Source organism: Sander vitreus, chromosome 1 (assembly GCF_031162955.1).
Source record: "Sander vitreus isolate 19-12246 chromosome 1, sanVit1, whole genome shotgun sequence".
NCBI classification, from domain to species: domain Eukaryota; kingdom Metazoa; phylum Chordata; class Actinopteri; order Perciformes; family Percidae; genus Sander; species Sander vitreus.
In genome coordinates, this window is record NC_135855.1 from 5,484,633 (window position 1) to 5,496,566 (window position 11,934).

An 11,934-nucleotide genomic window follows, 5' to 3' on the forward strand; every position below is an offset into this window, starting at 1 on the left:
CAGCATTGGCATGTGGACATGGAGCTGCTGTTTGCACCTTAATCACAGTCCCTGTGTCCTTCTGCAGGTATCTGGTACAACCTGTTGAGAGGCCTCAGCAAGGTAGCAGTCATCGTTAACGTAAGTCTTGTATCTTTACAGTCACTAGTGTCTGAAAAATGAAAATGGATGAACATGTCAGTGTCAGATTTATGCAGTCTATAGTGTCACCTTATGGAGTGCTTTGATTCTGTAAATCTAGACTTCAGGAAGGAGTCTTATGCAGACCTTACACCAAACTTTTCAAGCGGCTTCTTTTCACAGACTTTCCAATATCGGAATGAAATCATGAGAGTCTTGCTAGATTTGGGGTGTGCTCCCGTTGTCTCAATCGTTTGATGTAAGGTGGTCATAAAACTCAGTCCGAGTCAGTATTAAGTCTGACGTTCTGACAAAATCAATTGTGTTTGATAATATCATAAGTTTTAAGTCTTGGTAGTGGAGTCTGAATATGAAAAGCACTTACTATTTTATCTCATCACTGACCCCCTCTCATGTGCGATTCTTATTTATTGATGTATGCATTTATTTAAATGTTTAAATGTGATGTTTTGTTTTTATTGTAAAATCTGTCTTTCACTGAACAGAAGAGCTCTCCAAATTTTGAAAAGACTAAAGTCTGACAGGTCTCACGTCTAAAGACTATCTGTCATAATAGTAAGATATTAGCCTTTTATTGTCTTTGTACATGGCAACGGTACAAGTCTTGTCAGAGTCTTCTAGTGTATGGTAGGCATTCGTTTACCCTGGTCTTTTGATTTCATGAAGACACTGAGCAGATACGCAGTTCTCTGTCCCGCAGGCCTTTGTCATCTCCTTCACCTCCGACTTCATCCCACGGCTGGTCTACCAGTACATGTTCAGTGTTGACGGCACCATGCACGGCTTCGTTGATCACACTCTGTCTTACTTCAACGTCAGTGACTTCCAGCCGGGCACAGACCCTCTGCAGCCAATGCACCTGGGCTACAGGGTAGAAATATGCAGGTAAGGATTCACTTTACAGCCGGGCTGCACTTAGTTCTGCTGGTGTTTTGGGACAATCATTGATATATTTTTAAATCATAGCTGTCAATCGATTAAATCATTTAATCGCGATCAATCGCAAACTATTCGCGCACTTTTTATCTGTTCAAGATGTACTTTAAAGGGGATATTTTTCTAGTTTTTAGTGGTATTTGAGACTCAACTACTCTGCCGGTAACTCAGTCCACATTGACAGTACGTGCAAATAACTTTAGTCTTGTGGAGAGAACCATCTGGGAGGGCGCTGAAACTCAACTTGCTCATGGAGCTTTGTTTCTGCTAGCCAGCCACAACATTACTGCTGCATCGCTTCCTGATTTACCAAACTACGGACCGCCTGAGGTCCAAATCACAGAATGCGCGTGCATTAATCATGTGTCAAAAAAATGTGTGGCGTTAAAAGGAATTTGCTTTAACTCGTAATCATCGCGTTCATTTTGACAGCCCTATCAAAATTGATTACTCTTGGGTGCCTGGTTAGCTCACCTGGTAGAGCAGGCGGCCACATATAGAGGTTTACTCCTTGTGGGTTTGACTCCACCCTGTGGCTTTTTGCTGCATGTCATTCCCCCTCTTTCTCCCCTTTCATGTCTTCAGCTGTCCTATATAAATAAAGTCCTAAAATAATCTTTTCAAAAAATGGATCATTCTCACGCCAAAACCTCCCAAGCTGTCAGCTGTCATAGACCTATATTGCATGTACTGTCATACAGTGTTGTCGTCTGTATTTTTACTTTTTGTGATTATAGATATTATTTGTTTTCATGGGGAGTAGGTGAAAAAATGGACAAATTGTAAAGCATCAAATTAAATCTTTTTAAAATGTGTCTTTAAATAAGTGGTTTGTTCTTCTGTCTCCAGATATAAGGACTACAGAGAGCCTCCCTGGGCCAGCACACCATATGAACTCTCCAAGGAGTTCTGGGTCGTTCTGGCAGCTCGCCTCGCCTTCGTTGTTGTCTTTCAGGTTTGGAACAACACACGGATATTAATATCCAAGCACACATACTGCATGCCTCGACATGCTTTCTTATAGGCATGTCTCTCACTTTGCCATCCATTATTTATGTGGACCAAGCAAACAAACGTGCAAACATCTCATACATATTTGATGAATTTTTAGCCTCTGAGGGAAATATGAGGTCATTTATTGAGTGAAAACATAAGGAATGAGTCTCTGTAGACTTGCATGTGACCGAGTCTTAATTTTCCGATTTGATTGATTTCACATTATTCTCCAGTCAACAAGTAGACCTACTACTGTTACCTTCATATGAAACGTCCACCTGCGTATTTGAATCAGTCCTATTCGCTATTTATCGCTGTTGCTTTAATAAAATTAAATGATGCTTAATTTACATGGAACCACATGGATTTGTGTGTTCCTGGCGTATGTTTCAGCAATAGCTCAGGACTGTGGTATTGGGATTATATCTGCTTAAATGAAGGCACCGGTAGACCAGCACCTCCCATGTCCTGCGAGGTAAAAGAGAGTCTGGTGGCTTTGAAGAGAGCAGAGATAACAGCTTCAGTTCCCTGTCGGGAAGTGCTGTCTGACAGCAAGGTATAGCAGTTGAAATATTATAAATATAGCGCCTAAAGGGCGCTGTTTTGACAATTTTGAACCAGCTCTGTGTCATGGCAGTGTGTGCAGATGAACGGTGTGGCTTCATTCCGTGGCAGAAGTGCACAGAGCTCCTCGCGGAGCGGAGCAGCGGAGGCCTGGGGATCTCGGCAGACCTCCGCTGCTCCGGAGATGGGTACTGCTCAGTCCACTCCTCCATAGTTAGGCCACTCAGGAGGTCTGAAGTTAACCTTAAATGTTTCCATTTTGTTAGGCTTTCGGTTCATTAAGTTTTTTTTTCTCATACACGGAATGATGCTTATAGAGCTCAACAAGTGTGGTTGTGGAAGTAAAAGTCCCATTCATTTTCCCCATAAGGATATTTATTGTCAGCCATAATGTCTAAACCATCTGAGGTAGACTGACCACGAGCTGTGAGTACTACATTACCCACAATCTTAGGCACAACAGCGACGTCTCTGATTGGTGGAAACTCGCTGTTACCATAGGAATGTTTACAGCACCGGCTAGAGCTAGCTTCTACCATTGAAGTCTATGATAGTTTCTCTACACTGTCTTGTACCTTTGCCTTTTTTGGCGTTGTTCTTTTGCACCGAATCAAATGTTTTACGGTCACCATTCATCTCGTAGCTGGTTGACTTGGTTCCAGGCTTAAAACTCTTTATAGTGACGTTGCGCTAACACAAAAATCACTTTCAGGTAGATAAATAGCCGATTTGAGTTGCAGATATATTTAAAATCAGCAAACTTGTTTATTTCTGCTGTCATAATCAGCTGTGACTGTAACGTTTAAAGATATATAGATAAACACGGAGGTCTGACTTGTCTGACCTCTCTGCTGTGCTTATCTATGCTAATGTCTTTAAAAAAACAAATCCTAGCGTCCTAGCGTTAGGAAACAGCATCATCTCACCGCCGGTCAGACTGACTGCTAGTTTGGGTGGTGTCATTTTCTTGGCCCAACAGGTAAATTAGCTCTCCAAGCCAATGTTAGTCAAAGTGTTGACATATGAAAGCATCAAACATTTTAGATGAAGGAGATGAGAGTAGATCCAGCTGTTAGTCGTCCCCGTTTGCTCAACGCCGTTAAATTCTCTGTACTGGACGCAGGAGTTTTCTACACGGAAGTTGCTCTAAACAAAACAACGCGATTGGGTCTGTAGACTTGCGTCAATGTTACTAGGACTTATTACACGGCTTGAATTCGACGGCATTCTGCGGTCTGCTAATTCGTTGTGACAGAGATACTGTGGTGTTGAGTGACAGATGGAGGGTTGCGTGTAACAGCTAAGGTTACAGAGTTAAAGGTGCTCTAAGCGATGTTGGGTGACGTTACTTGTTGTTGACGTTCGAAGTATTGTCAAACAAGCTCGCCCCTCCCTCTTCCTCATCCCGTCCCCTCCCCTTCCCTTCCGCGCACTAACCCATCCATGGCACTAACCCATCCATGGCACTAACCCCCCCATCCCCCACCCCCAAATCCTTCTTGTCGGTTATTGGCTGGAACACTGTTTGTTATGTTTAGTGGCGCAGGTTGGCCAGTTTGTTTTTGTTGCCTTTTTTGGAGCCTGGGCTGTCTACACAGATTGCGTTTTTTTACAGTGTGTTCAGGGGACAGGCAGCTCGCAGATAGTGAGGAGATATGTGACAAATCATGTTGTTAAGCCTAAAAAACTCACTTAGAGCACCTTTAACGTCGCTATGAACGCAGTGTTCCAACCGTAGAGACGGAATGTCTGCGGAATGACTATTTTCTTTAGCAGAAGCAATATAATCTTTTTTTAAATCAATAAAATCCTTTTTTATTAATACATTTTTTACGTTATTATTTGGACATTTTAGCCTTTAATTGACGGGACAGTTGTAGACAGGAAAGGGGGGAAAGAGAGGGGGAAGACATGCAGCAAAGGGTCAAAGGTCGGAGTTGAACCCCAGGCCGCTGCGTAAAGGACTGAGCCTTGGTACATGGGGTGCACACTCTACCAGGTGAGCTACCAGAGCGCCCCTAAAATCCTTTTTAAATCAATATTTTGTGTCAAATGATTGATTTATTTGGTAAGTAGCCGTGTAATAAGCAGGATAATGTAGAGCGAGGCGTTATAGGTCGTTATAGCGAATACAACCCCCGAGATGTTCCTTTCTGAGGTGTTCCCACTTGCTCTGTTCCCTCTGTCCTGTGCAGAACGTGGTGATGCTTATGAGTGACTTTGTGGACTGGCTGATCCCGGACATCCCCAAGGACATCAGCCTCCAGATCCACAAGGAGAAGATCCTCATGGTGGAGCTGTTCATGAAGGAGGAGCAGGGCAAAAGGCTCGCAGCGCGGGACAACCACAACCAGGACAACTGCAACTCCCCCTCGTCAGCCAATCAGAGCCCGCCGCGACCCCGCTCACGGCCAGTCTCGCACGCCAACTGCTGTTAAACTGCTAGCTGCGAGAAAAAACACAGCACCTGTATACAAACTGTCCATAAGGGAATCAGCTGCATAAAGCTAGCAGTTAAAGGTTAGAGGTTTGAAGACATGATCAGTTTTTAATAATCAGCAAAAGTGCTTTTTCTGCGTTCATGTTGTTTGGGAATATTTGCAAGAATGACCTGACAGTTAAAACCAAAACTCTGACGCATTCACGTCAGAATTCCTTCACCTTAGAAACTGGTTGTTTACCTGTTTTTAAAAATCTTCCCATGTTAAGATGAAGCATTTTACAGCAGGCCAGACATGGTCAGCCATTAACCAAAAATCCAGCAAGTAGTTAGACAACACCCATAGCATGTATGATCACAAAACATTATTTATTGGATATACAGTACTGGAATTGAAGGGAACAAGCCATTAGCTTCACTTGACTCTGGGGAAATTCCTTGTCAATGACATCATCATTCAGAACGCCTAAGAAAACATTGCCAAACCCCACCTGCAGCCGATTATGAATCCTATTTTCAAGCATCCAGTTCATACCTGCAACGTCTCCCACGGGACCTGAACGCAGCGTTTGTATTGAAGACAGTGTCTGTCCAAAGGGTCCTGCTGGGAAGACTTTCCGCCTGAGGTCTTACTGGTGAGAACCTGCCTCCTGCCATCAATGCATATAGCTCAGATAGGCCTTTCTTTTATTTTATTTTATTTTATTTTTTTACACAATTATTTACAAAAGCAGGAATTTATCAATGTTTTGAATGGTCAAGTACATGTGCTTTGGTTTTTGGAGATGAACAGCAAGGTTTTGTCCAGTGGCCTGTTGATTTGTACTATTCTCTTGTATGAGCACAATTTTGCTCATTTTTACATTTGTTACTAACGGTGCTCAGTGGCATTATTCCTAAAAAAATTAAAATAAATAAAGCACAAGTCACATTATCCATTCCAATGAACTGGAATTCTTAAAACTGCCACTGACAAGATTTACAGCAACAACAACAAAAAAAAACACAAAGTGATGTCATGCTGTAGATAGTTCCTGTAAATGTCCTGTTAAACCTTACCAAACTCTGCTATTATTGAGTATAGAGATACATTTGCCAAATTTGCTATTACATAAAATCATTCTATTTCTTAAAGCTGTATTAACCACATTTATTTTATTTGCAGCTTGGGGGCAGCAGACCAAGCTGAACAAAAACACTGACATATTGTCGCCATAAAAAGACAATTGGCAAACAATTATTTACACATCCAACACAGAGCAACGTTAGGATTCATTGTGAGTGTTTGTGGCCACGCAGTCCAGTTTTTAACTTTAGTCATTTTAGCTCAAGCAGCTAATATATTTTTCTCAGGCTTTTTGATGAACTTGTTATAAGCTCAACTGATACCTTTATCTGTCTGCTCTGTGGTGTTGAGCAGATGTACAGTGTGGAGTGGTTTTATCAGAGAAAACATCTACCTGCTGCCGGAAACAAAGATTGATGCAAAGAAGTTTGTGGGCCGTAAAACCAAAACAATGAGCTGCAAGATGCTAAAAGGCTCTGCAGGGCTAAAGGGGGCTGTTGATAATTATCTCTCTCTGTGGGTTTGTCACTACGAGCAACGCCTTTTACACTACACATTGTAATATCTATTTATATCTATCTTTTTTAACGATTAGCTGCTATAATTAACATGACTCGAAATTAATGCTAATGCTAATCTGTGTCTGCTGGACTTGTAAATGTTTGCTAACTGTTTGCTAACAAGTTCACCGTATAGAAAGGGATGATATGTCAGTGTTGTGTTTTCAGCTTGCGTCTGCTGCCCCACAGCGGCCACAAAATCAGTTCATGCAAGTTCAAATATCTGCAAGGAAGCTCTCTGTTCACAGGAAGAGAGTCCAACATTCAATCTTTTGCCTCACTTGTTCATTTGGTGTCTTTTGGATCATGTACAGTCCAGGGCAGAGTGCAGTTTACTGATGTCACCTTACAGAGTTTCTCCAGACCAAATTGATAACTCTTGACAGAATTCCTCATCCGTCACTTTTGAACCACCAATGGGAAATGTTGGCTTATGCAGCTTTAAAGAGCCCAGAAGATGACAAGTAAACGTATTTGTCTCGCTGATTAAAACCGTAAATGCCATTCACACCTTTGTCTACCGTTAAGAGATGCTCAGCTGTATTTATTAAATAATTAACGACAGGTGTGCTGATAGATTTAAGGTTGTGCACTAAAATTTAAATGAATGTACTAATGATTGAAGTCACATGTAGTGGTACAAGGAAGTGCATATATTACAGTGTGTGCCATCATGCTCAGAAAACATCAGAAAACTGCATCTTGGAACAAATGGGATTGAGGAATTTTGCCACATTAATAGCAATGTGAGCTCTTTATTTAGAAGGACTCTGCATTTGTTTTTTTACTGAAGTAGGAACTTTCAGCTTCTCGATGACTCTGGAATGCAGCACACGTGTCTTGCTCAAGGGCACCCCGGTGTTGTTGAGCGAAACGACAGCTTTACTGACTCCTACCCTGCCTTATATTCTCCCTAAACTATCGCTGGCTCATTTGAGATTTCCATTTAGCGGTTTTAAGGGGATACAGTGTATCAGTCGAACCAGAAAAGGAAACACTGTTTCTATACTATTTTCTTGCCTTATATTAACCTTATGAATTCACTCTGCATTTTCTTAAAACTGCAACTCTTTAACTAATCAAGCACAAAGACTGAATTTTGTTTTCTATTCATCAAACTGCAAAAACATATGTGGGAGTGACTGGATACCACTTAAAAGAACGTACATGTACGGTGGACTGAAATAAGGCTAATAAGTACAGTCTACACTCATCCATGTGTCGAGTCCTGCCCCCTGTTGTAAATATATTGAACTACCCCTGATTTAAAGGGTCTGTATTCAATATTCAGAACATCAACATAGCAGCAAAAAAATTATTTGTAGTGTAAAGTAATGGCAGCCTGAGCAGAGAATGAAGTCACACTCGGTGTGTGTTGTGATCCCTGCTTCTCTGTTTTGATTGCAGGTTGGGCTACGCGTGCTGTTAGTTCCTTGCATAGACATAAAAAGAATAGACGTAGCATCAGTGACGTCGCCCATTGGTTTGTGGACTGTGTTTTTGAAGCCGATACGAGCGTCGCTGTCTTGTGTTGGTTGCAATGGCAATGCGTGAAGCTAAACTCTAAAGATGATTTCCAACCTTTCTGAACCAAGTCATCCAGCTGACCTGCTGGTAGTCTATATCATCGACGTTTCACTGCCGGGACAGTTCCGGTGCCGCCAGAATTTCCGCCGGATGTCCCTCATTTCGGCTGGATGTCCGTCACCTTCTGCTTTCTTTGCGTTGGCGTTCTAATCTCCGGTGGATTCATGAGGACTATGGTTAACTGCTCCTCAGATCTCTGCAGGGTAAATCCAGACAGCTAGCTAGACTATCTGACCAAACTGAACTTTCTGTCGCACCAAAACAAGTTCCTTCCAGAGGCTATTTTGCAGAGGCTGCAATCCCAATCCATCCTGGAATGTTGTGTGGACAAGACCTTCCTCGGCAGCACTGTGGAGGAAGGTCTGGCAGTGCGAGAACAACCTACTGGTAAACGCGGCCCTCCAGGTACTGCAGCCGTTAATCTGCATGTACAGGTTTTTCCCATAGACTTTTATAGAAACATTTGTTTTTTTGCAACCAGTGGAGTCTTCCCCCTGCTGGAAATGAGATAGAATGCGAGTTCAAGGCACAACATTGGCTTAACTTTTCAGACCTAGAAGCTTCGTCCATTATTTTGACAGTCTATGATTCCTTGTTTGGCGATATCAGCCGTCGAGGGCCATGACAAAGCGTTGGTATTTAACAGGTTGGGGGATGGTCTGTGAGAGCGTGTGGACGCAATCCCAGACCACTTCATTTTCTGAATATCCACTACAGCCCCTTTAAGCCCTCAACCCAGACCCTGAATGTATTATAAAATGTTCTCTTGTAGTTTAACATGTTGTAAATCTCTTTCTTTTTTTAAATTTCATAACAATGCATTTAATGTATTGAAAGGGAATAATCAACCCACAGGGGACCACTGATCTCTCAACGAGAGACTTTCATACTAACAGTGATATACTTTATCTTAGTGTCTTATTTTAGAATCCATGATTTAATGTTCTAGAAACCATCGATATGGACCTATGTCGCTGTATCTGGAAAGATCCCTGGGAAAACATATTCCAATACAGACTACAAAGACATTTGATCGCGAAAGACGTTACTATTTTTTGGGATATGACTTGCTCTTTTGAGCAAAGACTGCACATTTTATTTCTAGCTAATCTTAATACTATTACTACTCTGTATGTAAGTAGGGTTAGTGTTGATATTCAGTGATAGATTAGGCCATACATGCTGCCACAGGGCTGTGTGGAGCCTGTGTAAGCTATAATATTTCCTTCCTCTGAATCTCTTATAGCCTGATGTCACATGTGCCCCTCCTTCCTGAGATGTCCTCCTGCCTGACTGTTGCCATGTTGTATTTACAGCATCAATAAGCACGTTGTGACATGCTTATATCTATTCTAATGTATGTCAAAGCACATTTCCCAACATGTGTGAGTGTAAATGCATGTATAACCTATTTGTCTGTCTCTGATAATCTCTGGGTTTTTTTTGTGTTTAAACTTACTGTAAATAAATGAGCGATGAACTGCCTGGAGTGTACATTTATTGAAAATTCACTTTCTTTTTGTTATAGGAAACGATCTGATCACGATTGTTTTGTGGTTTGTATCCTATCCACTGGCTTGACCTCTCCGAGTTGATTCTGAAAACGAGATCTCGGAGAACAAAGTGGCGCCAAGAAGGGTTCAGGTCACAGTGTTCTGAAGGTTTAATGAGACACACAAGGGCATAGGCCTAAATTAAGGCCTATGTCCTATAATAATATATAGGACAAACTGGCTGGGGTAATGGAGGATTTGGGGGTGGGGGTCGTGGGGATAATGCACGGAAAGGAGGGAGAGGGGACGGGATGAGGAGGAGGGAGGGGCGAGCTAGGCTCGTTTTGTTTGAAAATACTTGGAACGTCAACAAGTGGGTGCCATCACCCAACATCACTTAGAGCACCTTTAATATATGTATTAATAGGCTGAAAATAGGTTAAAAAAAACATTCTATGTAAAATGAAACATTCAGCCGCCCCATATAGGCCGAATGATCCATTGTTTCATAAGCACATTTTCAGACTGCGATGATTCAACTGTGAGATTGGCAGTCGAATCTGCTCCTTAGATCAAATCATCGAATAGTCGACAATTCAGGATCACCCCTACAAGATATACCTATGAATATAAATATTTTCAAGAGACATGCCAAGATCATGTCATGGAACTGCTGAATTATAGGCTACAGACAATGTTTTTATAACAATTCGGGCACTGTGGCAATTTATTGTGGAGAGACCCTTTAGGAGCCTTTTAGCTCTTTTATTTGATATTGTGCTCACAGGATGCAGATTCCTAATAAACATGATGTCTTTAATCAAATTACCACAAACTTAAACAAATACAACATTGGCATTTGTATTTGCATTTATTAGGATCCCCATTAGTTGATGCCAGACATCGGCCACGCTTCCTGCTGTCCACACAAATGCCGTTAACTCCCATAATGACAGACTTTAATCAACATGCCTAGCTATCAGGCGCTCTTTTTTTCTTCTTTAAAAAAAAAAAATCTGTTAGCCTCACACACATGCAGATAAACAGTACCTAATACAATAATCATTGTGTAACTACATAACAAAATAGGCCTACATAAAAATAAAAGAGAGGAAATAAATTACTGAAACTAATTAAAATAACTCAAACATGGCATGGTTCAACTGAGAATAAATAGAAAATAAATATAGTGAAAACATTAAATGGAAGGGGCGAAAATACTGGTTAGCTGATTGGATAAACCATCTGTCTATCACCACCTATGTTGGTGATAGATGGGCCAAATCAACCAATCAGATCAACGATATATCAAACTCTTGCCGAAACCAGTCGGGAGAAGAGCAAAAACATCTTTTCCTCTGAGAAAAGCCTCCAGTGCCATTTTTTTTGCTCTTCTTTCAATGAAGGAATACTTTCTAATTCGGATAAAACTTGCAAGATAGCTACGCTCATCTCATCCGTGGAAGCCGCCATGTTGTTTAGACTGAACAGTCACTTCTCGTTGCGTCACACCTAAACCCGCCTCAAAAGAACGGCTCCAAATTTTCTCTGTCTCAAGATGCCAGACTGATCTGCGAGTGGAAAACTGGAGCTCGCGAGATCAGGACGGTCTCACGAGGCTACTCTTTTCCTGCACCTGACATCACATCCCACGTCATCCAGATGTGACCGAAAGCAGGTAGGAACTGGAAAAAAACAAACAAGAAGACCACTGTTAAACAGTGTTGCCAACTTAGCGACTTTGTCGCTAGATTTAGCCACTTTTCAAACCCCCATAGCGACTTTTTTTCACAAAAGCAACTAGCGACAAATTTGGCGACTTTCTGTTGAAAAGACGCCAGTATTGTCCGGCGAGCACGCAAAGTATTTCTCTCTTGTGGTCGCCAAAACAGTCACCTCTCTCTATATTAAGTTCTGTGACTGAGGAGCAGCCTCTCCCCTCTCTGCTCTCTCCTTGTGTGCACTGCGCAGGCAGGTAGAAGGGGGGGGGGACAGGGTGCGGGGGCCGGTGTAGGTAGGACAGACAGCGGGACACAACCATGGATGTTTTAAGAGAAGGAGAAAGATGCCGCTGAGCTGGCCTGGCCCTGGGCAAGCCAGCCTTCTTTGATAATTCTTTATCGAGCTTTCCCTTTGTAGAATTTCTTTTTT

General features: G+C 41.9%; 1 protein-coding gene across 3 annotated transcripts in view; it reads left to right on the top strand.

Moving 5' to 3' along the window:
- The window catches only part of ano1a (anoctamin 1, calcium activated chloride channel a), an 80,124-nt gene extending 70,349 nt beyond the window's left edge, over positions 1–9,775 (top strand). For all 3 annotated transcript variants that reach the window (XM_078251586.1, XM_078251731.1, XM_078251670.1), the window contains 4 exons: positions 68–120; positions 842–1,026; positions 1,927–2,032; positions 4,833–9,775. In XM_078251586.1, the coding sequence (XP_078107712.1) occupies positions 68–120; positions 842–1,026; positions 1,927–2,032; positions 4,833–5,075 (587 nt within the window). In that variant the 3' untranslated portion in view covers positions 5,076–9,775. The remainder of the gene's footprint in view (positions 1–67; positions 121–841; positions 1,027–1,926; positions 2,033–4,832) is intronic.
- The last annotated feature ends 2,159 nt before the right edge of the window (positions 9,776–11,934 follow it).